The sequence below is a fragment of the Clupea harengus genome, chromosome 22, assembly GCF_900700415.2.
Source record: "Clupea harengus chromosome 22, Ch_v2.0.2, whole genome shotgun sequence".
NCBI classification, from domain to species: Eukaryota; Metazoa; Chordata; class Actinopteri; order Clupeiformes; family Clupeidae; genus Clupea; species Clupea harengus.
Genome location: NC_045173.1, coordinates 8,344,630 through 8,371,822, shown reverse-complemented (window position 1 = coordinate 8,371,822; position 27,193 = coordinate 8,344,630). Strand labels below are relative to the sequence as shown.

Below are 27,193 nucleotides of genomic sequence, written 5' to 3'. Positions count from 1 at the left end.
CGGCGAACCCAATGCACCCTCGTAGGGTCTAATAAGCAGTGATGGCTCGGTTCAAATGAAACCTCTGTTGTCTCTTGTCAAAACATGTGGGTTGATGAGCAACAGGGTGGGTACGGAACTCAGAGAGTTTTTGCATTCTCTGGATTGTCCAAGCCGTGTATCATTTTTGTAGATGATGACACTGTCATGGAAGTTTGATTCCAGCTTGACTCATTGTGGGCTAATTGTGGCAGTTCCGTAATGTTTCACTAGGGGGGAGCAGTGTTTTCACGCCACAGGGCTGGTGAGAGGTGAATGGTATTTGGGATGGTACTTGTTTACTTACAAATTGCTAAAAAATTGACTAATGAATATCTTTTCCATGTCCGAGAGGCCTCGGCTGCAATGGTTTTTCAATAGCAACAAAAAATCCATGTCAACCAAGGCCATTGATCGGCTACATCTCTTCCAGGATCTCTCTCTCTCTCTCTTTCACTCACCGATGATGACGGTGTTGTCATCGGCTATGAGCATCTTGCTGTGGACGTAGATGAGCTCTGTCATCAGGCGCCCTTCCAGTTCAGCATGTGTGCGCAGTCCAGCAAAAGAGATGTAGTTCATCCACTGGTTATCCACTACAAAAACAAGAAACACACACACACAGAAACACAAACACGCGCACACACACACACACACACACACACACACACACACACACACAGACACGCAGAGAGAGAGAGAGAGAGAGAGAGAGAGAGAGAGAGAGAGAGAGATTAGATTAAATACCCTTAATGCCTTTTTATTTTATGCTATTCCTTGAAAAGCATGCTTGGGAGCTTTATGTTTCAATCTGAAACCATGTGTGAATTCTCTGCCACTACAATATGAAGCGCAAGTTCTACTGATCTATTCAAGAGTACTTACTCTCCTTCTTCAGCTGTGATATGATGGAATGGTCTCCCCTATTCATAGTTCTGAAAAAGAGGAAATCAAGATGACTAATGCACACCACTTCAAAAGACAAGGTAAGGCTATAGCACTTTTAAGGAGATAGAGATTTTATTTAGAAATGCATTTCGAATATTTAAGCGGAGCATTTACGAAGTTTATACAGCTGGTGTTGATTTTTGTTGACTTTTTGATTAAGGTAAACTTTTTGTTTTCTTGTCAGCCCCTACCGCCCCCCGCCCCCCCCAGCTTCTGTGTCTTGGGTTTAGAAACAAAGGGAAAAACAGTGCTGAAACTAACAGACAAGGCAGGGCACTCTGCCAAGTGCAAAACAATTCATTTGAAAGTCTTATTCCTGCTGTGCCACTGACAAGACTGCTCAGGAAACTTTACTCGTCCACACTGGACTGTGTGCCAGGAATACATTACTCCAACCTGACAACAATGAGGCAGTGTTTTCCTCCTCAGTAAAGACTATCTACTGCAAACAAATCATTTGCCATTTCTTTCCCTGTCAGGTCTCTCTGTTCATCAAACTGAGATGCAAATAGGTCTGGTTGCAGGAGTGTGTATCCACTAGACTAGATGGATGAAGGGAATTCCCGAACAGCTCATTCTGGCAGAACCTGGAGGGTGTTGATTTTTAAGGTACAGGAGGGTTTGCTTTGTCTCTTACCACTCTCATTAAAGTTTTACAGCTCATGGGGTGAATAGAGAGAGGCTTGGACAGAGTAGGTTTGAACTCTCACTTTCTCTCTCTCTCTCTCTCTCTCTCCTCCCCATCTCTCTTTCTTTCATTCTTTTTTGCCAGGTCCTACTGGTTAGATTTATCACGTGGCCTGTTTTCACTATTCATTCATGAGACCTGCTATACATATGAAGAGAAGAAAAGAGGGCAGATTGTGAGAGGTACCGTACTCACCTGTAGTTGAAATGCATCACGGCCTGAATGGCATTTCCCCCTCCGGTGGTGATGTCACCCTCAAAGCCTGGCATCAGCGGAGTCACCACGTAGACACGGAACTTCTTATTCTCCCTGCAGTGGAACACCAGCACGGTTACGAAAAGCTCAGTCTCACTCTGCAAATTAATATTCACTTGATAAGGTAAACCAGAGTATAGTTTGTAGGTTTATTTACATGCGCAATAAAACGTAAAGGCCAATCAGGTACAATATGTTGTTCATAAAATGTTGAAGTGTGCAAGTGAAATAAGACAGCCCAATGACAGTCCATTGTAAACTCCTATCACTGGTGTCTTCCATGGGGCCTCTTTGTAGCCTGTCCACCATGCGGTCTCTCTCCTCATGAGTCCATTTGATTCTCATATCCATGAATGACTGAAACGCTGTTACCACTCCTAAGTCAGCCCTGTTCACGCACTTCAACCTTGCTGTTGTTTTCTTGGGTTTCATTCCTCTAACAGCAGTGCCACTGTGTTCCTCTTGCTTCCATGCAAATGCGTGTCACAGAGCCTGAGCGTGACGTGACTGACGGACAACTTCCTCACCGCGAGCACAGGTGGGCCTGGCGTCACGGAAGGTGGCAGCCGGCAGCCAGCAACCGGTGATGTGTTGTCATTCCTTGTTAAGCACAGGGCACATCACAGCCCCTCCTGTCACACCCTGGTGGGGTGGGGTGGGGTGAGGGGGGGGTGCATGGTGGCGGTAGAGCTGTCTCCACTGCAAATGAGGTACATCACAGTCACGCCGCCGGCACACTCCTTGCCGCATCCACCTGCTCGCCTAACAAACAGCAGCGCTGCCTGTCTCAGGCAGGAAGATATCCACTAAGAGAGGTCACCCTCACAGATGGGGCGCCTTAACAACCTGGCAACTGCGCACAAAGGGAGGGGGAGTGTGTGTGCAGGTGTGTGTTTGTGTGTGTGTGCTGGTAACACTGTAACATGGCATGTGTGTGTCTGAATGTGTGTGTGTGTGAGTTTGTATGTGTGTGTGTGTGTGTGTGTGTATGTGTCTATGTGTGTGTGTGTGTGTGCGTGTGCGTGTGCGTGTGCGTATGTGTGTGTGTGTGTGTGTGCGTGTATATGTGTGTGTGTGTGTGTGTGTGTGTGTGTCTGTGTGTGTGTGTGTGTGTGTTTCTGAAGCTGATATATGATCATGATGGGCTTTAGCCTACTTACTTGTGAGCTCGGAGGATCCTTTCAATGATGGCGTCACCGATCTTGTTGTAAACCTGTTTGTTATCAGCACAGCTAATAAAGAACTGGTTCTACAGGGAAAAAACAGAGAGAGAGAAAATCACGATGCAAATTCATGTCACTGACTACATAAATGATGGCCTACAAAGAAGAAGAAGAGGAAAAGACTGCATCAGACTCAGGGGTTGTATGTAAGCTGAGAAAGAAGTACAGAGTAGCTGCTTATTGTGTGGTCTTGGTCTAGTTATTTTCTTGCACTGTAGAAACACTAGTACTCTTGTATTCCTGTATAAGTCCACAGTGACCCAATACTTTGCTAGGATTGGTTTCCATGACATTACACAAAAAACCTGCCAAATCGAATTGTTTCTGTGTAGATCTACCAGTTTGAATGTAGAAAAATAATCATCGCCAAGGTTGATGGAAATTGTTATGTATTCGTGGTTTCCACTTTAGAGTACCTGGTTAATGCGAAGGATAAACGGACACGTCTTTATGGCTTGAACTGTAATAGTTTACTGAAGCATCAATTGAATGGGTGAGCTACATACAAGTCATTGGCACAGCGCAGACTAGTGGTGCAGGTACAACATAGTCAAGACATCACATCTCCTCCCCACTTAATGTAGTTCCCACACTGAACATGAACATGAGATTTATTTTTATTTATTTATATATATATATCAAACTCATATCCTAACCTTGAGGTAGGGAGTAGACTGTCCCAAACCCCAGAGTCCATCAAGGGTTTATTCTGCCCTTGTTCTTGAGACGTGACTCCTTAAACAATTATAACACAAACATTTCAGTCTATTCAGAATGTCCCAAAAACACGCTTTTCCACATACGGTATGCCTTAAGGGCTGTACTTAACAGGTGGTTTAGCAACACGAGATGGGTATCTCTTACCAGTCTCTCGAAGTGGTGTGCTGGTGGCTTCTGGTGTTACCTGTGGTGATGCCACACTCATGGAATCAGGAGTAGCAGGTTCTGGAACCGTGGGATGAGTAGCAGGTTCTGGAACAGTGTCCTTGAACGCAGGCAGTTCTACTGAACCGGGGAACGACTCCGTTTCTTCCAGCGGTGGAGGCTCCAACTCAGCGTGACGGCCCAGCATTTGGTCAGCATGGCGTCTCCAGTGTTCCGATGATCCGACATCGACGGTGTATGACACAGGACCGGTTTCTGCGGATACTACGCCAGGCTTCCACTTCTCACCTCCTCTCCCATAATCACGAACTAGCACTTTGTCACCCACCTGGAATGACCTGGCTTTGGCATGTATTTCACGATGAGCACACTGCGCCTCTTGCGCTTTCTCTACTCGTGATGCTACGTTCGGTTTTAACAAGTCAAGTCTTGATCGCAGCTTGCAACGCATGAACAGCATGGCTGGTGATTCCTTGGTTGTTGAGTGCGGAGTGTTGCGATACATCAACAGGAACGCATCCAGTCTGTGTTGAATTGACATTGTCCCTACCGAGCGTTTCAGTGAGTGCTTGAAGGTTAGCACAAAGCGTTCTGCTAGCCCATTCGTGGCTGGGTGGAATGGCGCAGAGCGTATGTGTTTCACTCCCGTTTCCCTTCATGAACGTGTCAAACTCACTCGATGTGAACTGGGGGCCATTGTCGCTTACTAAAACTTCTGGAAGTCCATAACGACTGAATAGCCCTCTCAACACCTGTATGGTCTTGAAAGTTGTAGTGGATCTCATGAGGTGCACTTCCGGCCATTTGGAATGAGCGTCCACGACCACCATGAACATATGGCCTTGGAAGGGGCCAGCAAAATCGACATGGATTCTCTGCCATGGAGCTCCAGGCCATGTCCAGGGCTGGAGAGGTGATGGACCTGGTGCTTTCTGGGTAAGTTGACAAGATTGGCAGGTCTTTGACACTTGTTCAATTTGTGCGTCGATTCCTGGCCACCACATATAACTACGAGCGACAGCCTTCATTTTCACCACACCCGGGTGTCCGGTGTGTAGCTCAGACAACACTCTGTGTCTCAGTTTTGGAGGGATGACGACGCGGATACCCCACATGAGGCACCCTTGCTGGAGGGTCAGTTCATCCTTCCTACTGATGAATAGCATCAGGGCGCTGTCCACATCCTGGACCCATCCTGAAACGACCTGTGGATACCATCTCCAGTACCCGGGCAATGATAGGATCTGTCCTACTTTCTCTGCAGATCTCCTTGCTGCTCACAGGTAAGGCTTCCATGTGGTTGATGTGAAAAATGTCCACAGAATTAGTCCTTTCTTTTGTAGGTGTAGGCAGTGGCAGGCGTGACAACCCATCAGCATTACAGTGGCGTGCTGCCTCTCTGTACTGTATGTTGAAATCGTGAGCAGCCAACAGTAGAGCCCATCGCTGCATTCTCGCAGCAGCCATAGATGGTATAGCTTTGCTCGGGCTCAGAATTGTGGTGAGCGGTCGATGATCTGTGAGGAGCGTGAACTTCCTGCCATACAAGTAGTGGTGGAATTTACGAACTCCGAAAACGATGGAAAGAGCTTCACGCTCTATCTGTGCATAATTCTGCTCCGCCTTGATCAGCGTCCTTGATGCAAAGGCTATAGGCCTCTCTTGTCCATTCGGCAGGATGTGTGAAATGACACTGCCTACCCCATAGGGTGAAGCGTCACAGGCAAGTCTGATGGGGAGCTCTGGATTGTAATGAGTCAAGACACTTTGTGATAACAGCTGCTGCTTGGCCTCCCTAAAAGCTGTTTTACATTCTGATGTCCATTGCCATTGCTTTCCTTTGCACAGGAGTGAATTCAGCGGGTTGAGAATGGACGACAGGTTTGGAATGAATCTGCTGTAATAATTTATCATCCCTAAAAATGAACGAAGCTGACTCACATCAGTAGGTGCCGGAGCGTCCACGATTGCCCGGACTTTCTCTGGTGTCTTGTGCAGACTAGGGCTGGGCGGTATGACGGTATATACCGTGCAACGGTAGAAATGTGTCTACCGGGAGAGATTTGGCCATACCGTTTCAACCGCGGTATACTCTTATTTTGAAATCCAATCGATTTATTTTTAGATAATGACCTCCGAACTATACTTCATCCCTCTTATTATACAGTAACTCGCCAAAACAATAGACATTACTCCAAAAATACCTCTTTAACGATTTTGTAGCTGTTTTGTGATTTCTGCTGAGAAATAAAATAGAACTCTAAAGTTTCAGGTGTTGCGTAGCAACCCATTACTTCCCGTAACGTTAAATGACCGGACTACTTGCGGAATGATATGAAAGATGGTCAGCGGTCATTACATTTTCGCAGCAGTGAAAATAAAGAAATTACAGACCTGCGAACGTTGGGGTGGCCCATTCAAATCAACGGAACTTTTTTGAACATTCTGAAGAGCCGTATAATACGATACCCAGTACAATTTTGAAGCACATAACCTGCAAGGACTGTCATGCCTACTTGTTGAGTAATCCTCGACTGTTGGGCAAGATTCAATATACTGAAAAATATGAACTGAAAAGTGTCTAGTGTAGGCATTTACAGAACAGTGAGCGTCTAGCAGCGATTATCATATACATGTATGTATGTCAACGGCGATTACGGCCAAACCAACGAGATTCTAAGTAATATGGAGACAAAACTTTTTTTGCTACTCCACGTAGATCATAAACCCTTGAATATAAAAACGACTCAGTGAAATCGGTTGAGAAATATAAACGCTATCTATAGTGCTTTTTATCCAGAAAAACTGCAGCTGTTTACAGACCAGTCATCACCTCGTCATCACGTTAGCACGTCGCAGCAACAGGCTGAGGCGGTCAATGGAGCGTCTATGTATATATGTCTATGTGTAATGGCCAACTTCTTAATTTTTTTATTTTAATATGTGGCCATATAAAGAAAATATCTCATAATTATTGTGTTAACATATGGACACACATTGAAAAGAGAGTTTTAACACTTGAGTTATCTTCTGAAAGTACATTAAAGAACCACTGAAACATAAGCACTGCATTAAATGCCACAGAAAGATTTTTCCTTTTTCTTTTTACATACACTTTGCTTTTATTTTACTATTTAAAGATTCAATGGATACTGGCCACTATTGCTTAGGCCAATAGCCTATTGAGGCAGTATTGTTTCTGCACCTTAGTGTTCTTAAGGGTCAATAAATAAATGTCTGTGGACACATTTCACCACCGCTGAAGTGTCCTCTTTTTCAAAAACCCAAATCTGGTCACCCTACGTATAATAAACCGTGATATATACCGTAACCGTGATATAAAATTACAAATACCGTGATAGAAGATTTTGGTCATATCGCCCACCCCTAGTGCAGACCTTGGGCATCGATGACATGGCCCAAGTATTCAAGTGAATCCTTGAAAAATTCACACTTTTCCTTTTTCAGTCGTAGACCGAAGTCTTCCAAACGTCCCAGGACTGCGTCCAAATTCTTTAAATGATGCATACGGTCCTGGCCTGTGATAAGAATGTCATCCAGGTAGCAGTGAACATTCGGAAGACCCTGGAGGACCTGGTCCATGGCCCTCTGGAAAATCGCTGGTGATGACGTGATTCCAAAAGCAAGTCTGTTGTAGCAGAACAGTCCCTTGGATGTTGTAATGGTAAGGTATTTGCGAGATTTCTCTTCAACAGGCATTTGCAAGTATGCATGAGACAAATCCAGCTTACTGAAATGCTGCCCGCCTGCAAGTGATGCGAATAAGTCCTCAATTCGTGGAATCGGGTATTTCTCTACACACAGAACGGGGTTGATTGTCACTTTAAAATCGCCACAAATCCTTACATCGCCATTCTTTTTGACAACTGGCACGATGGGCGTCGCCCAGTCACTGAACTTTAAAGGTGATATGATGCCCTCTTCACACAGTCTGTCAATTTCAGCCTCTACTTTAGGCCTGAGAGCATAAGGAACAACTCGTGCCTGACAAAACCTTGGCTGATGTTCTGCCTTCAGAGCTATAGCAGCTTCAATGCCTTTCAGTGTGCCCAGCTCTTTCTTGAACACTTCCTTGTGCTTCTGTAGCACCCCGTCTAGTGTTTCCTCGCGAATCATCTTTATTTCCCGCCAGTCAATCTGTATTTTTCGCAGCCATTCCCTACCGAAGAGTGGAGGCAAGGCCCCTTTAACCACATATAGCGGTAGCTTAGCCCTCTGCCTATTCATCTTTACTGCGACTGTGATGACGCCTTCTGGAGAAATCATCTCGCCTGTGTATGTCTTCAGTATGACATTGGTATGACGCAATGGTAAGTGGCAAAATTGCATGTCATACAGTTCTTTTGAAATAAGAGAAACTGCAGCGCCTGTGTCTAACTCCATTTCAATCATTTTCCCTTCGATTTTTGGTTTAACACACATATGTGACAAATTTCCATTCTGTGCCATCATATACACTGTTAACTCTGAATCCGTTGTGCTACCATCACTGTTTGACATTTCTTTTGCATCCATGTGGTGCACCCTCTTCTTTTTAAATTTCGGTTTCACCGTTTTCTCCTTATTTACAGTCTCTTTGTTTCTACACATTTTGGATATGTGACCTGTCCTTCCACAATTGTGGCATTTTTTATCCTTGTAGTAACAATCCACTTCCTTATGATTCATTTTTCCACAGCGCACACACTTGTTGCGATGCTGACTATTCATTGAAATAGCATGCACTTTCATTGCACGGCTTAGCTGATGCGTTTCTCTTGCTACTGTCTCCATAGACACGGCTATCTCCATTGCCCTCTTGAAAGTGAGCGCGGGCTCGGTCAGCAATCTTTTCTGTATTGCCTCTGTGTTCAATCCACACACTAGCCTGTCTCTGAGCGCGTCATGCAGGTATGCTCCAAACTCGCAGTGTTCTGACAACTTCTTAATGACTGCTATGTACTGCGTCACTGATTCTCCCTCTTGTTGGTCCCGTTTATGAAAACGATATCTTTCAGCAATTACAAGCGGCTTCGGAGAAAAGTGTCCTTGCAAAGCATCCACAATATCTTTATAGTCCTTTTCTCCAGGCTTATCCGGAGCTATTAGGCTACGTAAAAGTCCATAGGTTTTAGCACCTACTACACTAAGAAGAACAACAACCCTTTTGTCTTCCTCAATTTCGTTTGCCAAAACAAAATGTTCAAACCTTTCCACGTAGGTAGCCCATTGTTCCACTGATTCGTCGAATGCGTCGATATGACCGATGAATCCCCATGAAGCCATGTTAGCAATCGTCCTCTCTCTAGCTGGCGCGCTCAATAGCGTTTGCTAGCAACTCTTCCCTCACGGCGAAACTTCACTTTTCACTTTCCACTCACAGTCAATACTGCGGCCGAAACAATGCAGGTAAACTAAAGAGCATCCTCGTCGCCAATTAATGTTATGTATTCGTGGTTTCCACTTTAGAGTACCTGGTTAATGCGAAGGATAAACGGACACGTCTTTATGGCTTGAACTGTAATAGTTTACTGAAGCATCAATTGAATGGGTGAGCTACATACAAGTCATTGGCACAGCGCCGACTAGTGGTGCAGGTACAACATAGTCAAGACATCACATAAATGTTTATACCTCTCTGCAGCACTGTCTGTCTTGCATACGGGATTAAAACAAGCCTTTTATCAGCCATCTTCTAACCTAATGATTGCAGCTTATATATGGTGCATTGCCAGTAAGGCACATACTGTATGTTTATAGGCGGGCTATTCTCATACAGTGCATGAAACCTTACAAGACCAGACTTGGCAGAGGGGTGTTAGTCTTCTCTCACCTCAATATAGATGAAATGCTTGCTCTTGGCGATGACCTGGGTATAGGCATTGTGGATGGATTCCTCGTGGTACTTTATACCAGCAGACCAATCTGCAGCCGACCGCAAGATCTGCAGGAGCACAGCAGTTTAGGTCACATAGGATGTGTTCATAGAAACCGATAAACAGTTACTATGACCTGTGAGCATTTTTAAGGGTTCTTGGGTTTGTACATATGTGTGTGTGCGTGTGTGTGTGTGTGTGTGTGTGTGTGTGTGTGTGTGTGTGTGTGTGTGTGTGTGTGTGAGAGAGAGAGATTTTGGGTTGGGTTGGGATATGAGGGTGTTTGTTTATCTATATTCCTTACCTGCACTTTAGCCTGGACACAGCCTGGCACTTGGTATCGAAGGTCATTGGCTGAAGTATGTGATTTGGGCAGTAAAAATGGGTAGGAGAGTGATCTGTACTTTGGCTTCATGATCTGAGAAGTGGGCAGAAAAACAGGGAGAGTGAAAAGCAGTTGGCAGAGTTTCACAGAGATAACAAAGACGGATGTGCTTTTTTGTTACTGGCATGAGATATACATGTTTACACCACTCTGACTGAAGATATATTTCATGTCATTGGAAGTGAATTTATTTATGTTGGATCCGGTGCAAAGGGCGTTCTATAGTGAGCTTACCTTCGTGAAGTTCCAGCGCTGGATAAAATGTCTTGCCACATCCCGAGCCCCCTTCCCATGAACTACTGAGGCAATGTCATGCCAGGGCATCCTGGGCCTTGTGTGCCTGTCGATAAAATCTTCGGGGAAAACAGGAAAAGAAGGTGCTTTTACCAACATGTCCACAAGCCTTCACTAACATATGTTGTGTAGCAGAGCAAAACTGAGCTGAAATGACTGAATTCAGGCCCCGGGCTCTGTAAAGCGCCTTGAGACGATGTTATTGTTTTGGCGCTATACAAATAACACAGAATTAAACTGAATTTTAATGATGAAAAGTATAAAGTATTCCAGAAGACTTGAAAAGTACCATCGAAAGGCTTCTCTAGTTGGACCCAGTCTTTGTAGACAAAGTTGCAGTAGTCTTTGCCGTGCCAGAAGCGCGTGTTTCCAATCAGCTCTCCTCCGCCTGTCTGGAGGCTCCGCATTGAGCCTCCCCCTGGAGGTCACACACACACACAGAGCCCACTCAGTGTGGAGTGCAGACATGTAATATGCAGAGCTGACTGCAGGGTGTACCAGAGATAAAGTTGCTGAGAAAAAGGAGCTGCTACACACAAAACAAATCTGTTCAAAAGGGCTCAAACTTGCTGCCTGCTAGTGACAGTCTAATACCTAAGCATAAGGAGGTAAGGTTGAGGCACAACAAAAGCATTAGCATACATGTGGAGGCCTCTACGTGCATACATATCTATACATCAATCTATACATATCTCTAAATCACTCTATACATGTCTCTATATCAATCTATACATATCTCTAAATCACGCTATACATGTCTATAAATCCCTCTTTACATGTCTATAAATCACGCTATCCATGTCTATAAATCACTCTATACATATCTCTAAATCACGCTATACATGTCTATAAATCCCTCTTTACATGTCTATAAATCACGCTATACATGTCTATAAATCCCTCTTTACATATCTCTACATTAATCTTCACACACTTCAAATAGAGGATGTCTCATAAAGGCTGTCATGCTTGACATGGATTGACCAAGTATGATAGTTAGCTACGGCATGTGGATTGTCTGGTTATGGCCCAGAAGCCAAAGTATGAGCTTATTATAAACCTCCCAAGCAATGTAGTTTTGTGATCTGTGAGTAACCACACATATTTAATAGTAATTGCTTTAATGTGTCACTTCTTGTCCCTGACAATCCTGTCAATGAAGACCTATTCAGTCCTGAATATGACACTAAAAGGCATTCAGACAAACCTCTGTCATATATTTTTTTATCTATAAAGTGTATATAGTATAAAGTGTAAAGGATAAAGTGTTCAAAGTGTTCAAGATTAGATATAGAATAGAGTTATTTTACTCTACAGTACTTTCAAAGGAAGTAGAGAGCAGAGAGTAAGAGGATATGAGATCCCTTCAGTAACCCTGCGCTGAATTGCTCGGAGCTATAACTTTAGTTCATGGGAAAACTTGAAAGGTCGGAAAAAGTTCATTGATCCAAATCTCACTCACTGACACCCACCACAACAGCTTTGGGCGAGCAATCTGCTTCCAAAGCCTATCTCAAATACCCATAATCCAGTGCCCATGGTAAGGCTGGGAATTTATGTCACAGTGTCTGCAGCTCAGTGCTACCACAAGTCAGCATATTACTTTTAATATCACTTTTACAAGGGGACTGAAAATGAAATGAAAAAACAAGAGGGTGAAGAACAAAAGGAACCTGGCCAGTGGCAATCTATCCAGACATAGCTCTATCACAGCTCTCATTTTACAGGTGTGTTTACACCTCCTTAAGAACTACATTTGACAGGTTGGTTTGATGTTAAAGCATAATCTAACTGTCTAGCTTGTGTTAAAATTGTAACGGAGCATACCAGTCCAGTGAGGCAGGATGATGGATGGAGAAAAAGAGAAATATTTTCATGTCATATTGTTGACAACGTAACAAGTTAATTAATTCGGCTCTTGAGTGCAGCACGTGGGTTTTTGGTTCCATCTAGATTTACGCAATACGACTTTGGCCAAGATGAGGTCAAACTAGGACTCTGCCCGTCCCTCATACTCCTGTGCTGGAGAAAACGAATCCTACAATGATGACGTCTTCCCCGTACTTCCTTGTTCACTGCACTGCATGCAGATACTTTAAGGTTAGCAGTCATTTACAAAGAGGGTTTCTTTGTAATTAGAGGCTGCATTCAGACACTGCGTCATCAGAGACAGTTCAGGGCAGATGCCAATTACATCATGGAAAAGCACACAAGCAATTACTTTTTTCCTGATCCCATGGAAAATGCGTCACGGTAAACTTTCATCCACTTCCACACCACACCCTGCATAGACTACTGAGACTACTGTGAATACTGTGTGGCAGAGCAAATAAACAAGGCTAACACTCACGGTCTTCTGTGCTGTCCACACTGCTAACGCTGTCTGCGTGGTGGAGGCCGTGCCGGTGGAGGTGGCGGTAGAGGCTGAAGCGGCTCTTGCGCATGCGGCCTATGCCCTTGATTTTGGGCTCTTCCACAGGGTTCACCCCTCCTCCTACCGTCCGCCCATTGTTCTGGGCTGTGTCTTCTGAGGAGGCCACTTCCTGGCTGGGTGCGTCTGCAGGCTGCATGTAGAGACACACAGTTGGTAGCCTACAGTTCACAGTGCTGACGGACACTATCCGACACACCTCTGAAAACCCCACAGTGTAAGCAGCGGTGAACATAACACAAGTGACACAGTTTTCAGCCAGCAAACCATTGTAACCACAGCAACGCACAATGATATACCTCAGACCTATGGCCTATGGCACAGAGCATTTGTGCATGCCAGGTGAGACACCAGCGTGTGGGTGGAATGTGTATAGCTAACGTATAATGCCGCTCAGTCATGCATGGCCATCAGGTGTTATACAGTGGCAGATGGAAACCATCTCCCATCATCTCTTGGCACTGAAAATGGGCTGAAGTTGTCCTGATTTCCGTATGGTTAGAGTCTGAGTGAGACTGTGATGAGCAAAGTACTGATAGGGGCCCATGGACTCACAGATAAAACAAAAAACGATTTCATCAATGCTATTACAATAATGCAAAGTACTTTAGTTAATTTATGAATGAATGGGATAACAAACTATTTATGAAAGGCAAAAATATTATAATACTGTGATATTATAACACAAAATCCTCTGTCTTTTCACAGCAAAGGAACACTATAAGAACTTCTCTAACCTGTTCAAGCGCCATGGTGACAGCTCGGGTAACACTCCCTACATCTGTCAGTCGGTGCTCCCTGTCATCCCAGCGGCCATAGGCCAGATCTATCCCACCAACGAAGGCCACGGATTGGTCGATGACCACAATTTTTTCATGGTGTGCCCACAGATAAACGGAGGAGGAGACATGATCAGGATGTCTCATCACCTGTATGTAGGGATGACAGGTTATGGAGGAGGTGAAACACATGTATTCACACACACAAACACAGAGAGAGAGAGAACACATAGACACGCACAGAGACTGAGAGGGAGGTGCTACCTTGACGTTGGGGTGTAGGTGCATAAGTGTCCGCTTGCTGTATTCACTGTTAATGCCAAGTGCCAGCTCCACTTCCTTGTACAGCATGACAAAAATCCTCACCCCTTGTTGCTGAGGAGTTCAAGGAGAAATTAATCATTATCCGCCGTGGTTAATCATGTCTAGAAGCACAGGCACAGCCCATTGATTGTATAAGGAGACACAGCAGACTCAGGATGTGTTTATCGATAAACGGATGTGATGCTGTTGCTGTGAAACCATGATCACGGCAAAACATTATTTGCTCTGCCGTCGAGATGTTTGCATTTCATTTTTTGCACACTTGCAAATGTTTGGCCTACGAACACCATGGTTAATGAGACAAGCAAGGATCAATGTTTTATTCAATAACAGTAATAATGGCAAAGATACAGACTGGATTATATCGACCAAAGCAGGAGCGGGCTCCTGTGATTCTAACTCATAGATCAGCTACATATTAATCACTGCTATTGACCAACTGGTGTTCTCTCGCCACTATGCTAACATTTCCTTAACCCAAACATGCACTTGTTTCACCCACAGTCAGCTGATATTTTTCTCTTTTCTGGTTTATTATTAATGTTCTCAGGCATAGTAACAGTCACAATGTTACTGACACTGGGAATATATTCTCAAATGTCTAACCTATCCATTGACACCAATATTATGCATATTGGCCTGATAGCTGTGGAGCTATTCTTGATTTTGTTTGGCTATGTCTGTAAAGGCGCCCTAGGGCTTAACAGGTTAAAATAGCAGAGAAGCAGGTGTACTCACTGCCTTGCGTCTGAGGATGCAGTCTAAGCGCCAACGATTGCCCTCAACCACCGGCCTCTTGAGGAAGATCTCCGGGCTCAACCTGCACACAAATATGCAATGTGGTGGTAGCCTCAGGAGAGATCATAAGTGCAGAACTCCCACAGAGACATATCATGGAATATGTCAAAGAAAAAAATCTCTTCCATTGGTCTGTGTATGTGTTAATTGACATTGTTTCACATTTTGCTTCTGAATCTGTGAATGTGTATTCAAAGTGCAGTGCTACAAAAAGCTAACGCATGCTAATTTTCCTTTAGGTGTCTCTCTTAGCCCAGTGGAGTAGTAAAGTGGCTCATTTGTCATACAATAGATTGGCACCTCTGAAATTTGCATGTGTATTAAAAGCTTCAGGTGTCAAGTTCATTTTAACAGTCGTGTCTTAACTGAAACCTGAGCATACGCAACACACACACACACACACACACACACACACACACACACACACACACTCACACACCTGGATCACTAGAAAGGAGCTATTTTGGGCTGTTGGGCGATACAAAGGAGTGAACGCAATAGAAATACTATATTCATCAATAGAGCAGCACAGCAACTGTGAGTGAGTGCCCTGGGCTGTTTATAATGGAATCATAATGGAAGCCTAATGATAACAGGTGAAGACACGGCTTCTGAAAAACAGTAGAGTTAAATTCAATGTGCTGGCCCTACATTCATTCTTACCACCAATCTGTAATAAAGATTTCCTCTCTTGCCTCCTCCATAGCATTGGCTAGATCCTCCATGTAGGTTTTCCCATTGACATACCTATAGTTAGAACAGGGAAAACAAAATCAATCTACAGTGTACAGAGAAAGGAAACAAGCAAAATAAATAAAGATGACCGCAGGAAATGTTAAGTTGGAAGGGAGAATGCTTCAGTGTCCAGCGGGTGTTACCATTTTGCTGGGATGTTCTCCTCCTCTCTGGCAAAGGAGCCGAAGCGATGGTCTCTGAGGAATGCCTTGCCGTGCTTCCGCACAAAGTTCTCAATTGACTGCCCCCACCAGAGTGCATGCCTGTAACTATTGCACTTGATCACCAGCGTCCTGAGAGAGAGAGAGAGGGATAGAGTGAAAGAGAGAGAGAGAGGGAGAGAGCGAGAGAGAGCGAAAGGGGAGAGAGAGAGAGAGAGTATATGGGAGTACTATCCACTATCAATGTTGTATGTCTCCTTGAGTGTAGGCTGCATTCATGTTAATAGGTTTTATCCTGATGCATGTATGAATTTGCTGCTTGCTTCTGACTCATATGCTCTGAATCATATGACAATCGTGTTACCTCTACTGTCATTGTTTGTTTTTTTGGACATGGAATTGACTGAGGCAGAGTTTCCCGCCTTGCATTCTGAATGTTATGCCTTACAGATGGCCGTTGCTCAGGGGTAAGTCAGCGATGAGACACACCTACAAAGGCTGTTGATCCTCACCCCGTGGCGAGTCTCTGTGTTTTTGGAGTCCATTTCGACCGTGAACTCCTTGTCCAGCAGGAGCACAAAAGAGATGGCTCCTGTGTCAGGCTTCATGTACAGCAAGAAAGAGTCCTTGACAACCAGCCACCTAGTAATAGAGGACATTTAAGAAGCCGGCCACCCACCTCAATAACAACCCAAAGCAATCATCCCCATTATTAATTTGTTTGGGGATGCTCATCCGTATGCGGCATCCCTTACACAGTATAAAAATTACAGCCTGTGCCACAGCAAAAGAGGAGGCTATTGGCTGAGCCTGGATATCTGCCATAGCTTCAAAGACACGACAGTGCTAATGATAGCCATGTATTATAACCCTCATGAACCATGTATTATAACCCTCATATAACCTTCTCGAATCCATGTACTGACCTTTTTGACCAGCGGTAGCAGACTTTGCCTTGGCCACAGCAGTTCAGTCCTGGGATGCGATGGCCACCAGACCTTTTGAGGATCATCCCCTCTCTGAAGGCCGCAGGTAGAGGAGACAGAGAAGTTTACACTTTACAGACAGGGCAGGGTCACATGCTCACAGATACATTTAAGACAGTGAGCTCTTTGTGGATTTGATATCAGTTACATGGCTAGGATATTTGTAATAAAGACAAGACATGCAGACATTTTAACTTGCAACTGCAATGCTAACGGTGCGGAAAGACATCACTGCAAAAAGGAAGGGGAAAAAATGTGTCCTTACAAGCCTTTTGGTCCCAAGTCATGAATGAAGGACATCTGGCTCACATCGATAAACTCCATCTTTGAAGAAGGAAAAGGCAACCGATTAACAACATCAAAGGCCCCAATTAAAAGCTGACTTTGCACTTTGTCGGCTGAAGAAAAAAAAACACAACTCAAAGATGGTCTTAGCATAGAGAGACTGAGCCATGAGAGGATAGAGAAAAACTCCTGGACACTGTGGATATTTTTGATAACCCAGCCTAGCAAATAGCTATCCACTACCCGCTATTGCCTCAGGCCACATGGCCACTCTCCCATCACTGATTCGTTATACAATAGTTCCATTTACAAGAATAAATCTCCTCACAACATCTTATTTGACTGAACCATATGCTTCTCCAATGCAGTCTATGACATGACAGTCTATGGCATTAAATTCAGTGGGCTTACTGTGGCATGGTACTGTCTGTACATAGACATTTTCAGCAGCTTATTCAGGTAGTCTTCCAGTTGTCTCTGCCAAAAGATCAAAACAAGTGCCAGTATGAGTTATTCATCTGTGTTGGGTTTGTTGGTTAATTGGTAACATTAATCAGATTTTTCTGAAAAAGAGTAATATAAATTGCACATCCAAATGTGTAATTTGTTGTGATCACATAGCACATTCATTCCATTGTATTAGTCAGTACCAGTACCAGTTAACAGGTATCATCTTAACCCCTTTAGTAGATGTTAGCAGGGTGGATATGGTGAGGAATCTATGATACAATGTGATCAGATCATGGTGAGACACTGTTTAAAGTGGTGATGTGGTTTGCCAGTCTGGGAGATAGGACTGGTGTGAATAAACAGAAGCTATGTGAAACCCCTTATTGGTGTGTGTGTGTGTGTGTGTGTGTGTGTGTGTGTGTGTGTGTGTGTGTGTGTGTGTGTGTGTGTGTGTGTGTGTGCGTGCGTGTTGGGGGGGCAGAGGCGGGTGTATGTGTGAGAGTGTTTGTGCGTGTGTGTGGGTGTGTGTTTGTGTGTGTGTTTGTGTGAGGATAACCATTTGATGCACTTCTCACCCTCCTGCTGGACACCTGCTCCTCTCTGCCCATATCGTCCCCCCCTCCTCCACGTGGCAGGTTGGGCATCTGTCTCGCCTCGCTCCTCCTGATGCTCTTCCTCCTCACCGTGTGACTGAGACAGGCAGGAAGGCAGAGAAGAAGAAGAAGAAGAAGAAGAAGAAGAAGAAGAAGAAGAAGAAGAAAAGAAACATGAGCTTCTCAATGTTGCAGAGCTTTCAAATACATGAGGAGCTAACACACAACATGTCGACAGTAGCCATTCCACTCCTCGTCTCTGCTCCTCCTTGGGCTCTCTCCTCACCTGCGGGACGGAAGAGGGATCCTCATGAGGGTTTTGTAGCGCAGCAACTCCCTGTGCAGCTCCACAAAGTGCTTCTGCTTTCGCTTCACCTCCCAAGTGAAGTTACCATGCCGCAGCTCAATCTTAAACACAGCTGGCAGCTAGAAAGAGACAGAGAGAGATAAGTTTGACTTGAAGAGAAGTTGCCTCCTGTCTTTATATCTCCCCATCTGGTTTATATGATACTAAGTGGATAAGCATCCTTTTCATCCATATCGTAGTGCTTATATATATATAAATGCATTCCAAATGTCAGACATAGGAGGAGACATAGGAGGTGTGAGAGTGACAGAGAAAGAGAGAGTTTGTTCTCCCTGACCTTGGACGCACTCCTCTGGGTGAAGCGGTCGTGGGCTGCAGTGAAGCGCTCCACCTCCAGGATCCTGGCAGTGATGGGCATGGACACCAGAAAGACCTTGGCCTCGGACTCTTTAAAGCCCAGGGTCTGGTACACGGCTTTAAAGGGAATCCGGGTGTCCCCTGAAGAACACAAAACCAAGGGGGACATGTGAGCACATGCCCCCACTGCACAGCCATGCAGGCATGCTTGTGGAGGGTGAGGGTGTGTGTGGGTGTGTGGGTGTGTCGGTGATGTGCAGAAGCGAGGCACAGCATGTTGTTATACTTGTTGCTGCCTGACACAGTTTTTTTTTTTTTTCCTCCCTTCGTTTCTTTAAAGTAGGCCCTGCACACGTTTAGTTTCCATCCAAAGGGACAGGTTAGGTAACACCAGGACAGATAGAATTGCTGCCTTGTTGCTCTTTTCTACATCTATTCAACTATCATGTTTCTGAGACAATTAGTGTACAAGATTACTTACAGGCTGGCGTAACAAACAATCAGGATGTTAGAAAATCTGTCCCATTTCAGTCTAACCACAAAACTAGCCCTTAATGGTCATTTACTTAAGTACACACTTCCTGCTTTGCCCCAGTGATCTTATTGAGGCGAACTTTTTCTTAACATCAAATATTGTCAAGTCACTACTGTTGATTGGATAATGGCTTTTCACACTTTTTTGCATTCAGAGCTTTGGCCAAGACGTACAGGAGTTTGATCTGAGGGACAACTGCAAGAAAATAAACAGAAGCACATTCTTGTAGGATCCCTCCATATGATATAAAAATTCCTTCTTTACCCGTGTGATCAAAGTCCACCTCCTCCTCATCCCCAAAGTCTAGCTCTCGGGTGTCCAGACTATCCACGGTATCGTTCATGTCTGCGGTGATCAGGTTCATGTTACTGCTGGTGGGCTCAGGCGCCTGTGCCATCCTCAGCACTCAGATCCGCGGGCAGGCCGTGCCTGGAGAGGGAACCACCGTTGGTTAGTGTATAACCATGGGCTTTCAATCTGGCACTAGCCTTGCTGGAGAGGATTCTCCCATGCCAGTGCTAAAGAGAAGGTTGCCAAATCAGTCTGTAACATCTTTGATTGATTTTACAGGTTTATTCATCAACTTGATGAATTTTCAATATTGATGAGTATTGGCCAGGAGTGTGTCAGTGTTGGAAGTGCTGATACTTTGGCATCTGTCTGCCCAACATTTTCAGCCACCCCTCAGCTGTTTGTGCGGATGCTGTGCTCCGGGCTAGCCCTAAACTAACACACTGCAGCTGCAATAGTACAGGACTGAGCTTTCATAGAGAGGCCTTTCTCATGTCTCCTTACTCCTGTAATCTGTTACTCCTGCAATCTCTCTCACACTTAAAATAATAAATAATATATCAGTCCTGAAGTGATTACAGTCAACCATATGTGCACAACGCTAGTCCTGGATCACAACATGACCCACTGAAGATATTACGACTCAAGATGCTGTACCTGTGACACATATTTAAAATTCGAACCCTCACCACTCTGGACTAAAAGAACGATGGACAGTTGTGAAGATCTATTATGTGCATCACATCACATGAAAACAACACAAGGGAAAAAAGAGAAAGAGAGTGGGTAATTCCTTGACTGTTCAAAACATAGATCCAGGAACAGCGTAATTACTTTATGTCTTAAAAGTTAGAAACACAATTAAAGAACTGCTTCTGAATCTAGCAAGAGAACTTCCAAAAGTATTTTTCATTGACATTTGGCCAATAGAGTTTATATGGACATTGCATGGTTTTGGAAAATAATGTCACCCTTGCGTTTAAAATAGCAGCAGGGTCACATAGCCACAATCATCAGCCAAGCAGCTGTATTGTGCACAGGGACAGCCTTGCATGCATTCCACACGTAATGTCCGTCATGTCACTATGACAATGTTATCAATTGATACAGATATTACAGCCCTGCACAGCATGGGAGGAAAGTGTACTACTCATTTATGCATATGTATCCACTGTTTATATATGGTTCAACCACCATGAAAATAAGGAAAAACTTGTATACACTACAAATCTTCACTAACAACATAGACCAGCACCATGATCTCTCACAAAACGTAATAAAATGTCCCGCTATCTCCACTGCAGTGACAGTGAGGACTGCGGTGAGCTGTGCCAGCATGATACGACGTGCGAAGAGTTCCAAAACCACTAGGTCGCCATAGGCAGACAAAGAGTGTCAGGTACAGTCTCAGCAGTGTTGACTGCAGATCAAGGCGTCCTAACCCGATTCAAGAAGGGGAGAGTCTGACGCTAACCTCTTGCCGGCCATCTGTCGCAGATAACTCAGTGACACAGGCCGTGGTGTGTGTGTGTGTGTTTTTCAGGCGCTTGTTGAGTGAAAAAGGGCCACAATGCAGTGAAGCCACGTCAGCATGGTGTCTGGCACCAGCATCCCCATGCGATACACACACTCATACACACAAACACACACACTTTAAAACACTCTCCTCTGCTGCCACAGGAGAAAAAAAAACTGAGCAGCAATAAAATATTTGATCAAGCCCAGTAATCTTTATTGCCAATTGCAAACAACCACTTTTTCTCACTGTTATCTTCCCATATACAAGCTGTACAGAGAAAGTGCAGTAAGCTGCTACTTTACCAAAATGTTATAATTGTTGTAGTGTTAAAGTGAAATGTTAAATGCTTGTGTCACAACATGACTCTCACCTTTCTGTCTTGATGAAAGGGTCCAATTGCCATTGTGCTTCAGCTACAGCAATTTACTCTCTAAGTCTAAAGTATGTCCACAACACCAAAATTAGTTAGAAACTATTCTAAGAAAAGGATTTATCCTGCTTTCTTCTATGCAAAATGTGCAGTTACAACCATGAAGAATAAACTTAAGAAATGGGCAAATTTGAGACTGAAGTTAAAAAGAGGCTTAAGATTTCCTGGCATATGAAAGACCCCAAACAAAACAGGAAAAAAGGTGGGTGGTTATTTTGGCTACAGATTTATCCATTATGTCACTCCAACACAACCAGTGGCCCGTTCCAGAAACCTCGGACCAACATGTCTGAACTGGTAGAAAGTTCTGTCTGAAGCCTCCCGTCCCCCATCTATCTACCTTGAGATCCACATATCTCTGTGGATGAAGATGGTTCCCCTATGTGCTCATGCTTATCCAAAACATGCAGCAGTGTAAGCAAGTCCCGTTACAGGCATGGTCTCCTATGCTAGAGATTAAGGGAAGAGAAAGTAGGGCCACACAGAGCGGCTTTCGGTAATAGTTTTACCGTTTGGCATTGCTGTGGCTCCTGTTACTCCCAGTTTAGGGGCAGAAGGGTGAGGTTAACTAGAGGAGGCCTGAGGGCCAGAGGACTAATCCCCTGAAACTCCACCATCTCCTCACATTCAGAAGCACCATGTATTTTTTTGCTGCAACAAAGCTAGAACTACCCCCTAATTCACATGCCCTGTGGGGCTGAGGGAAACATTCCTGCATCCAAATGAAAAATACTTTGACCTGAATCTCTCAGGGAATGTAACCCTGACAGCAGCGATATGACAAGGGCAGTTTATTTTTGGGAGCCCCATGCACATAGGTCTTAAAAAAGAAACACACCACCCCAAAGATGCATGAAGCCACACTTAAGTCACGCCTGCCCATTCTCTTTTACTGTACAGTATGAGTCTACTCCTCAAGATCATTTGTCATGTCTTCTGGCAAAGTCTGAGTTTCCTGTCAGACTATCACACCAATGACAGCAACAACAGCAAGAACCCACGCTTTGAACTCACATTGCAGAATGACTAACAAACACAACATCCTCATAGTGAATATTTTAACTATGATTAAGCAGCACCTTTGAAGCCGAGACCAGGGTGTGAAAGCTATCAGAACCCCCCCCCCCCCCCCCCCCCTCCTCTCTGCAGTTGAGCCAGTATCAGCAGGGCTCAGCGTGAGACAGGCTGGGCCGGGGCAGCAGTGTGGCCGCAGCGGGGGTCGCTGCTTCCTCTGTGCTCTGGGCCCGATGGAATATCAGCTCTCCGCTTCCTACGCACCAGTTCCTGTCCGCTGTCGTCACTGGCAACAGTGGGATAGGGCAGGGCAGTGTTCTGGGAGGACGGCCATTATTACGCAACAGGCCGGTGTGTCAGTGGTGCTGCAGAGGGAGGCTCCAGTGTCTTCACTCATTGTTTGATGAAGGGAGTGAAACTACAATGAGCCAGTACTCATGTCAGGCAGTCGTGGGAGCGCTTTAAAGTAAGAAGACACTTGGCTGCGGCATGTGGGCTCTTTCAGGATGACCCTCAATGACGACTGTTGATCTGTGGTTGAACTAAGCCAAGGACAGTGACACTGGAACTACTCAAATAAACCCCTTCTGTTTGTTCCCTTGACATAATAAGGTCATAAAACTCATTCAGACCAGTGAAAATAACTGCAGAGGACAGATGCATACTGTTCCCATCAGCTAATTAGTCTCAAATCTGGACTCTCCCAACCGTGGGAACCGACACATATTGTGGTGTGAAATATGACACACCAAACAACAAGTTCCATCATGCAGTAAACTTTCAGTAAACCTTTCACAACTGAGAGTCACAATTCAGACACAGAATCACTCCAAAACCTTAAAGTCCACTTTCAGATCTCCAAAGAGTGAACGTGGGCCAGTGAATAAAATTCACCCACAACACATGTCCATATTGCTGGTCTAATTCTAAACCCCACAAGCTTCTTGATCGATGAAAACAGAAGAGTTAAAAGCAAAACGGGGAAGGTCTTAAACAGGACTGACATGCCTGTGCCACAAGCACTGAGCGTTACTACATGGATCTTTGCCTACTATGACAGCACCAAATGAAAACCCTTCCAACAGGTGATGAATGATTGATGACCTACTGACAAGACTCAATGAAACGGTACGAGTTCAGCCGAGACTGAGAGGCCGGACAAACAAATTACATATCACCTCACTGGAACTATCAAGCATCACAGAGTATTCTCCTTGTAATCCTTATGAAAGACAAGGCAAGGCAGCCAATCGATACACAAAGCTAGTGTGAACAGAAAGTAAACACAACTAAACAAGTACAGTGAAAGAGAGCTGGCTGGAAGTGCGCTGTGCCACAAGAACAGCTGTGATAACAGGAGAGGAGACAGTATGCGGCCAGTGTCAGGGAGTCCTGAGGAAAGCCTTGCCTTTTCCACCCTGGCACATTCCAGTCCCTCACACTGACGTGACACCGGGAGAACAAGAGACAAGACGCGCTGCCATCACAAGCGGCACGTCTCAAAGGAACATGTGCAGCCCTTCTCATGGTATTTAAATATATACACATATACATACACATATTTGGTCCACAAAGACACAAACACACACACACACACACACACACACACACACAGTCTCTCACACACACACACAGTCTCTTGCACCCAAAGACAAGCACATATCAGCAAATATAGACCGTCAAATGCACGTCACGCTTTCAGCCAGCTTCTAACACTACCCCTCCCCTGAGGGCACAGCAATAGAAACTGACTGCTAATGTGGAGAAAGAAACACAAACACACAGTACAAGTAAAGAAAAACTTTAGCAACCTGCTGTGTGTGCAGACATGACTTCTTCATTGTCACCACTCTATGGTCCAGCTCTCACTTCATGCGGCAAGGAACAGCACAAACACACGCTCTCACATACACTTCTCCCAACTCTTCTTCCTTTGCTCAACTCCGCTAACAGACTGATCGGTGGAAAGATCACTCACAGGCCAGTGCCTCAGAAGGGGAGGAGCCTGGGTGGCTGCTCCGGCCCTGTGCAGTCTGCACTCTCCACCAATCAGCTTTCACGCCAGGGCCTGGCCACTCCATAAAGTGTCAGCTGCTGAGACAGTGTGTGTGAGTGTGTGTGTGTGTGTGTGTGTGTGTGTGTGTGTGTGTGTGTGTGTGTGTGTGTGTGTGTGTGTGTGTGTGTGTGTGTGTGTGTGTGTGAGTGTCTGTGTGTGTGTGTGTGTGTGTGTGTGTGTGTGTGTGTGTGTGTGTGTGTGTGTGTGTGAGTGAGTGGGGAGGGGGGGACTTCTTAACAACACCAGTACAATGGATCAGCAAACCTCCGAGGGACTGAACACACATAAGTCTTTAGTCATAAAACGCAATAAACTCTTCATCTTTCTTAATTTTATAGACACAAAAGAGGAGGTCTGATGTATTTTTGGGGAAATAAAGTAAAAGCTGTTCTCCCACAAAACAATAACAAAGAACAGGAATTTAACCGACAGTGTAAAAGCAAACAGCTGCTCAAACAACACGGGTAATATTATGATGTGTGTGATCCAGTGTGCACAGAAAGGACATTAAAAACATCCTCTTCCATAACTTGGCATGTAAACAAAAGATGTGCTACATAATTCAGCACATTATTAATGCAATCAAAGAGGTAAGTGGCATCACTACAAAATAGAGAGTCTAGCATGCTCCATACTTAATATAATTGCTATCAGTGTTGAATATGCGTTTATATACTGTCCTTAGGAACCATGACAATGAATAGGGAAGTGATTTGTGAGTTGAAATCACCAGTGTTCAAAGGTTAAGTGATATCACTGGTCTCTGTTGACTTGGCTAATGGTCTACACATCACTGGGACATGTAGTCTTCTTGAGAGGTGGAAAGGGAAGCAAATAACAAAGTGACTCACAGCTTATAACACAGGAAAAGACTTAGTAGAGAAGAGACTACAGAGACCATAAATCATTCTGATTTTTCAATTTTACGCTGCACTCGGTGCAGCAATGCCCCTCAACAGTGGCTACTGTAAAATTACCCCACTGGGGAATGTCTCCACAAAGCAGACTATGAGAGAAACGCAACACAGCGCCCATCCCACAGACCTCAAAAACATCTCACATCATAGTCCTCAGTTCACAGCAGCAGGAATGGGAAGGAAGAGGGGAGACAGACAGAAAGAGAGAGGGAGAGAGAGATAGAGTGAGAAAGAGAGTGCGAGAGAATGAGAGAGAGATCAGAAAGCAGCAGACAGACTGATATGAATACCATTGAGATTATACATTAGATATTTTTAAATATGATACAGAAAATATGCATTGAACCCTTAGTGAACTTGTCTACCCTCAAGCAGTCAAACCTCCACCCCCCACCCCTTGTTTGAAATATATGTTCACGGTGTAGCCAACGGTACGGAAAAGCAAGGTTATGCTAACAAGGAATACATGCCAGATCAGATAGAGGAAAAGTTAAGTCAGCTACAGTAGCATACACACACATACACACACAAACAGTCGTGCAGACACACACACAAACACACACACACACACACACACACACACACACACACACACACACACACAGAGAGAGAGAAACACACACACAAGCATACAGTACCACCACTATATGAGTGAGAGGGAGTTATGGTTATATAATTACATCAACATATAGAACAATTAAGAAAAATCTAAATATGAACACTGAGCTGATACTGACACGATCATTTCCTTAGATGGTGACAATGTCTCCTCACAGTTATCAAGTAGACTAACACAGCCGATCATGAGCTCTTGCTCATAGCCTGATGTCTGATTTAATGGTTGGATTGAATAGAAAAGACATCAGTGTGAGCTTGACAGCGCTTCACTGCATGCTGGTCAGCAAAATGATATGATCTATTTATAGACCTTCCCAATGAATTGAAAGAGCCGAATGATTATTGCTCTTGTTCTTACAGAAGGGCTAAATAGGTGACCTTTAGTGTTGAGACGTAATGGGTGCAACAACCCATGCGTGTTATGTTTACTGTGTAAATACACTTATCCATCTTCTCTCCACTCATCCACAGAGACAGAATGACAATTTTGTGAGTCTCGTCTATGAGGAAGAGATGTGATATTTGTTATGCACAGAGCAGGTAGTATAGTGTCCCCTATGATTGATATATAACACTACCAGTGCTACTAAAGACAGAAGAACAACAACAAGAAAGCAAGACTCCACAGAATGTCACCAAAACAAGACAGGCACACAAAGAAGGCAACAATTGGGACTTTGTCCTCTTGAAGGCCTTATTGTGGGGGAAAGGGAAAACACCCCAAGAATGTTATACAGTGACACAGTGGTTAGAGACCACATTAGAGATAATACTCATACAAAGATTAGCAAACACCCAAGGAGGAATCATCTAGCGATGTCAGAGATACTGACTCGATTTCTGACAGAAGTGAATCACAGCTTATGAGACTACACTTCAGATCAGCAATGGCGCAATGTCTCCCTCTTCTGGGCCATTGTATTTCTGGCTTTTCAGAAAAACAGGATAAAAAAAACGAATCTGAATCTGTTTCGACTGGCAATAGCTACAAGACACTAACAGCAACACGGCACTATTGGATAATATTGTATTCTA

The 27,193-nt window shown here is 44.4% G+C and overlaps 1 protein-coding gene across 4 annotated transcripts in view; it reads right to left on the bottom strand.

Annotated features, from left to right (window-relative positions):
- Positions 1-27,193, bottom strand: part of pld1a (phospholipase D1a) — a 34,505-nt gene that overhangs the window by 3,301 nt on the left and 4,011 nt on the right. For 3 of the 4 annotated variants that reach the window (XM_031559281.2, XM_031559280.2, XM_031559282.2), the window contains exons 2-23: positions 19,578-19,742; positions 18,759-18,919; positions 18,401-18,540; positions 18,097-18,211; positions 17,483-17,548; positions 17,052-17,110; positions 16,727-16,819; positions 16,290-16,442; positions 15,783-15,932; positions 15,568-15,651; positions 14,845-14,926; positions 14,047-14,157; positions 13,741-13,932; positions 12,923-13,136; positions 10,862-10,990; positions 10,513-10,631; positions 10,198-10,311; positions 9,851-9,961; positions 3,070-3,158; positions 1,850-1,963; positions 904-953; positions 480-614 (exon numbers count right to left, since the gene is read on the bottom strand). In XM_031559281.2, the coding sequence (XP_031415141.1) occupies positions 480-614; positions 904-953; positions 1,850-1,963; positions 3,070-3,158; positions 9,851-9,961; positions 10,198-10,311; positions 10,513-10,631; positions 10,862-10,990; positions 12,923-13,136; positions 13,741-13,932; positions 14,047-14,157; positions 14,845-14,926; positions 15,568-15,651; positions 15,783-15,932; positions 16,290-16,442; positions 16,727-16,819; positions 17,052-17,110; positions 17,483-17,548; positions 18,097-18,211; positions 18,401-18,540; positions 18,759-18,919; positions 19,578-19,710 (2,614 nt within the window). In that variant the 5' untranslated portion in view covers positions 19,711-19,742. Of the gene's footprint in view, positions 1-479; positions 615-903; positions 954-1,849; positions 1,964-3,069; positions 3,159-9,850; positions 9,962-10,197; positions 10,312-10,512; positions 10,632-10,861; positions 10,991-12,922; positions 13,137-13,740; positions 13,933-14,046; positions 14,158-14,844; positions 14,927-15,567; positions 15,652-15,782; positions 15,933-16,289; positions 16,443-16,726; positions 16,820-17,051; positions 17,111-17,482; positions 17,549-18,096; positions 18,212-18,400; positions 18,541-18,758; positions 18,920-19,577; positions 19,743-24,378; positions 24,650-27,193 lie in introns of those variants that run through there. The other variant, XM_012836927.3, reaches the window with a different exon arrangement.